At 28.8% G+C, this 3,794-nt stretch overlaps 1 protein-coding gene across 1 annotated transcript; it reads right to left on the bottom strand.

Annotated features, from left to right (window-relative positions):
- Positions 1-1,927: 1,927 nt before the first annotated feature.
- On the bottom strand, positions 1,928-2,639 carry LOC133672981 (chaperone protein dnaJ 11, chloroplastic-like). The gene has a single exon (XM_062093561.1). It carries the CDS (start codon positions 2,520-2,522, stop codon positions 2,094-2,096), a length of 429 nt encoding a protein of 142 aa, XP_061949545.1. The 5' UTR covers positions 2,523-2,639; the 3' UTR covers positions 1,928-2,093.
- Positions 2,640-3,794: the final 1,155 nt, after the last annotated feature.

The raw sequence follows: 3,794 nt of genomic DNA, 5'->3' as shown, positions 1-3,794 counted from the left end.
ATAATATTATTTTAATTTTTTTAAAAGCATTAAAATCAACCTGATTCTTATTAGATTTGATCCTACGAAAGAAAAAAATATGATATATGATGCTTTAAAAAAAATTAAAAAATATATTTTTAAGTTATTTTTTTATTTTTAATATCAATATATTAAGACTATTAAAAAGCATATAAAAATTATCAATTTAATTTTTTCTATGATATATAATATTTTAAAAAATAAAAGCTACTATAATATTAAACATGCATTGAGTTAGTTCAGGTTTAAAGTTCATTTAGAGCTTATTTAATATTTTGATGATAATTATTTTTCAAAGTAAAATAAATTAAAATAATTTTTTATTTTTTAAAATTTATTTTTAATATCAACATATTAAAACGATCTAAAAATATCAAAAAAAATAAATTTAAAATAAAAAAAATTTAAAAAAATACTTTTTAAATACAAAAATAAATTATTCTTCTTCTTAATCTCATGCCAAGACATGTCATTTATGTCCTTTCACGTGGAAAGGTTTCTAGAAGCCAGAGATCTATAGTTGAGACTCACTTGTGATCTTGAGCCGTTGGATTTTGTTTGCCAACAAAATCCAACGGTAGAGGAAATGATTAGAAATGGACCATCTATTGTAAAGCTCGGAAGCGTGATAATTATTATTTTTCAGAGTATTTTTTAATATTATTATATTAAAACATGATGTGATAATATAAAATAATATGTTTTTAAAAATACTTTTAAAACATGTAAAAATAAATAGGCTATGAATTACCACGGAGCTTGTCGAGAAGGAAAGTGATAAATAATTCTTGTGACGTCAGTAATGAGCTTAGCGATTAGCTTCTAGAAGCATTTGGAGGCCTCACTTGTGAGTTTGTGAATTCTTTCGAGTTGTGAGTCACTGTTGATTGAGGTCCCATTTAACAAATGGGAGAAAGATATTTGGGGCTTTTTTTTGTCTGGCTGTCTCCCCTGGGGATGTGGATAGAGAGGATCAGGGTTTAGGAGGTTAGAAAGCATCTAGAATGCTGTCCTCGGGAGAGTGACACGTCACTTGATTACTATCTTGGTTTTTATAATTTAAAAAAAAAATCTAAATCTAACCACAGATCATTATAGGTTAAAATAATAAAATTATTAATCTCGTAATTCAAGACATAAATTTATCATATTAGCTTAAGTTAATTATTAATCTTGTAATTTAAGACATGAATTTATCATATTAGCTTAAGTTGATTTGAAGTATTTTATTTTATTTTAGTTATTTATTTTTAATATTGAGTTATCTTGAAATTCAAATTTATAATTTTTCTTTTCTTTTAACAAGCATTCTTTCTTCTTATAATTATTGTTGTCACATTTTCTTTTAAAATTATGTTTATTTAATATTATTGTTTTTTTATCATATAATTGAGTGGATGTAGATTTGTTTTTCTTCTTTAAAATACATTAATAGTGCCCGAGCATCTTTTTTTTTTACATTACTAGCATGTGAAAAAACACAAATCACCTATCTAGTAATACATTAAACTAAATTATATTTTTATTATGTTATGAGTCAGATCTATTTTAATTAAATATAAAAAATATATACATTGCTAATATATTTTTTAATAAAAATAATAATTATAAATTTAAAATTTAATACACATCAAATAATATTTTTTTTATATATTGAGATGATAATATATTTAATGATATTTTTTTAATATTAAATTCTAATATATGAGATCGGCGTTAACCCAACTATTATTGCATCTCTCGTTTGTGGGTTATTCATAACTATTATTATTATTTCCCGATAAATCATGGAAGCTTAACATTACTTTAACCGGATGATTTATGATTAATCAAGAAGACATCGATTTAAAAATAAATAAATAAACTAGAAGGCATCTAGAAATCTGCCTTGATTTCATGAATAAAATTCTGCATCAATCAAAGCTTTGATTTTGTTTTGATATTGCATATGCTAGATTCGAAATTAAAAATATTTATCTCTGTACATTGCAACATCACGTGGCGTGCTTCTGTAAAGTAGCTCAAAATACTACAAAAAAAAAAAAAAAAAACTTTCCTAAAACGTCGCCATTTTACCAGCACTGATCAGTTTCCCACCGCCGGTTCAGAGAATACCCACCGGTAAACCTAACCGGTCTCTTCCTGCTACTACTGTAACCCAACGACAAATCATACACCGCACGAGCAGCGGGATCCGACAGCGTTTCATAGGCATTACATATCTCAACAAAATCCAGACCGTCCAATTGCTCTCCACCATCACTACCGCTCACATCAGGATGATAAACCTTGGCTAGACTCCTAAAAGCACCCTTAATCTCCGTTAACGACGCCGTTCTCTTAACTTGAAGAATCTCGTACAGACTCAGCGCCTTCCTCCCTGGGTCAACTCGGAAAGACTCGGCCGCTAATGTTGACACGGCGGCTTTAATTGAGACTCCCCGGCGGTTCGCCAGCGATGAAAGGAGTGGGGAGACGGTGAAGAGTGTTGTTGCATTCATTGAGATATGGCTTTAGGGGCAGAACGGGATATTGAAAGTTTCAGAGAAATTGAGTTAGTGTGCGAAAACGGAGAGGAGAAAAAAGGATACATATAGGAATCCAGGGAGGCGGGGAGAGAGAGTGGTATTTATTACTTGGCAGCTGGCATTATTGGTCACGCTTGAGCCATGGCTTGTCTAGCTGTCTTTGACCCTATTGATTATATTATAGTTGTCTGATCCAAGAACTTGCTAAAACAAATTAGATTAGTGACTTGTAAAGGTAACTCGTGGATTATTACATGAATTCAAGTTAATTATTTTTATAAAAAAAATACTTGGTATTAATTTAATTAAATATAATCATGTTAATTAAATCATTAAAAAATTAGTTGCATCAACCGAGTTTATTATTTAAACTTAATTTAATTTTGATTTTAGGATGTGAAATTTACAGATCATCCATCAAATCAAGTTTAATATTATGATTGATAATTTAATTATATCTAATAATAATAAGATTTTAATATACAAATTAAGTGCTGCCATAAGAATAATTTAAGTTGTTTAATTATATTTTTTTAAATGATTATGCACATGAACATGTGAATAATTTACTATTTACATTTAAAACGAATTTTTCAACCTGAAATATTTTTTCCATATAATTACGCACTTGACACAAATATATAATATATTAATTACATTTAAAAATAAGAGTTAAAGTGTTATGATAATTATGTTATTATCAATAAAAGTAAGGGCATCCTAGTCCATATAAAATAAAATAAAATAAAATAAAAATATTAATGTTTTTTTAAAAAAACAAATATATCTAGCATATAAAGATTGTCTGGTCATCCACACAGCAAAGATCTCCTAAATTCAATTCAAATCTTCGCACAAATCAAATTTCTCTTACTTTGAAAAAAAATACGAATCAATAAAAGTTTTTTTTCTCCTACTTTTGTTGACAATCTTGCATTGCTTGGTGTGTGGAGCCACTGACCGGCTGGTATTATCAACCAAAGCGGCTCAAAAAAGTTTTACTTGGAGCCGACACAAAAAATGGCAACTTTTATAAATATTTTTTTTATTCACTTTTCATGGGTTTCTATTACGTCACCACATCTTTCGTCACTCCATAGCTAATGAAATCTAGTGCGCACATAGAAGCCGAAGACCTCTAGTTAGGAGCTTCCGGTGATCTTGAGCCGCTTGACTTTAATCCAACGGTGGTGGTGGACGTGATTGGAATTAATAGACCACCTAACGTAGCCTGAATCTTTTGTC

Source organism: Populus nigra, chromosome 14 (assembly GCF_951802175.1).
Source record: "Populus nigra chromosome 14, ddPopNigr1.1, whole genome shotgun sequence".
NCBI classification, from domain to species: Eukaryota; Viridiplantae; Streptophyta; class Magnoliopsida; order Malpighiales; family Salicaceae; genus Populus; species Populus nigra.
This window is presented reverse-complemented; position numbering and strand designations above follow the sequence as displayed.

Coding starts and splice junctions, on each gene's coding strand:
- LOC133672981 (XM_062093561.1), bottom strand. CDS start 2,522: ATGAATGCAACAACACTCTTCACCGTCTCCCCACTCCTTTCATCGCTG.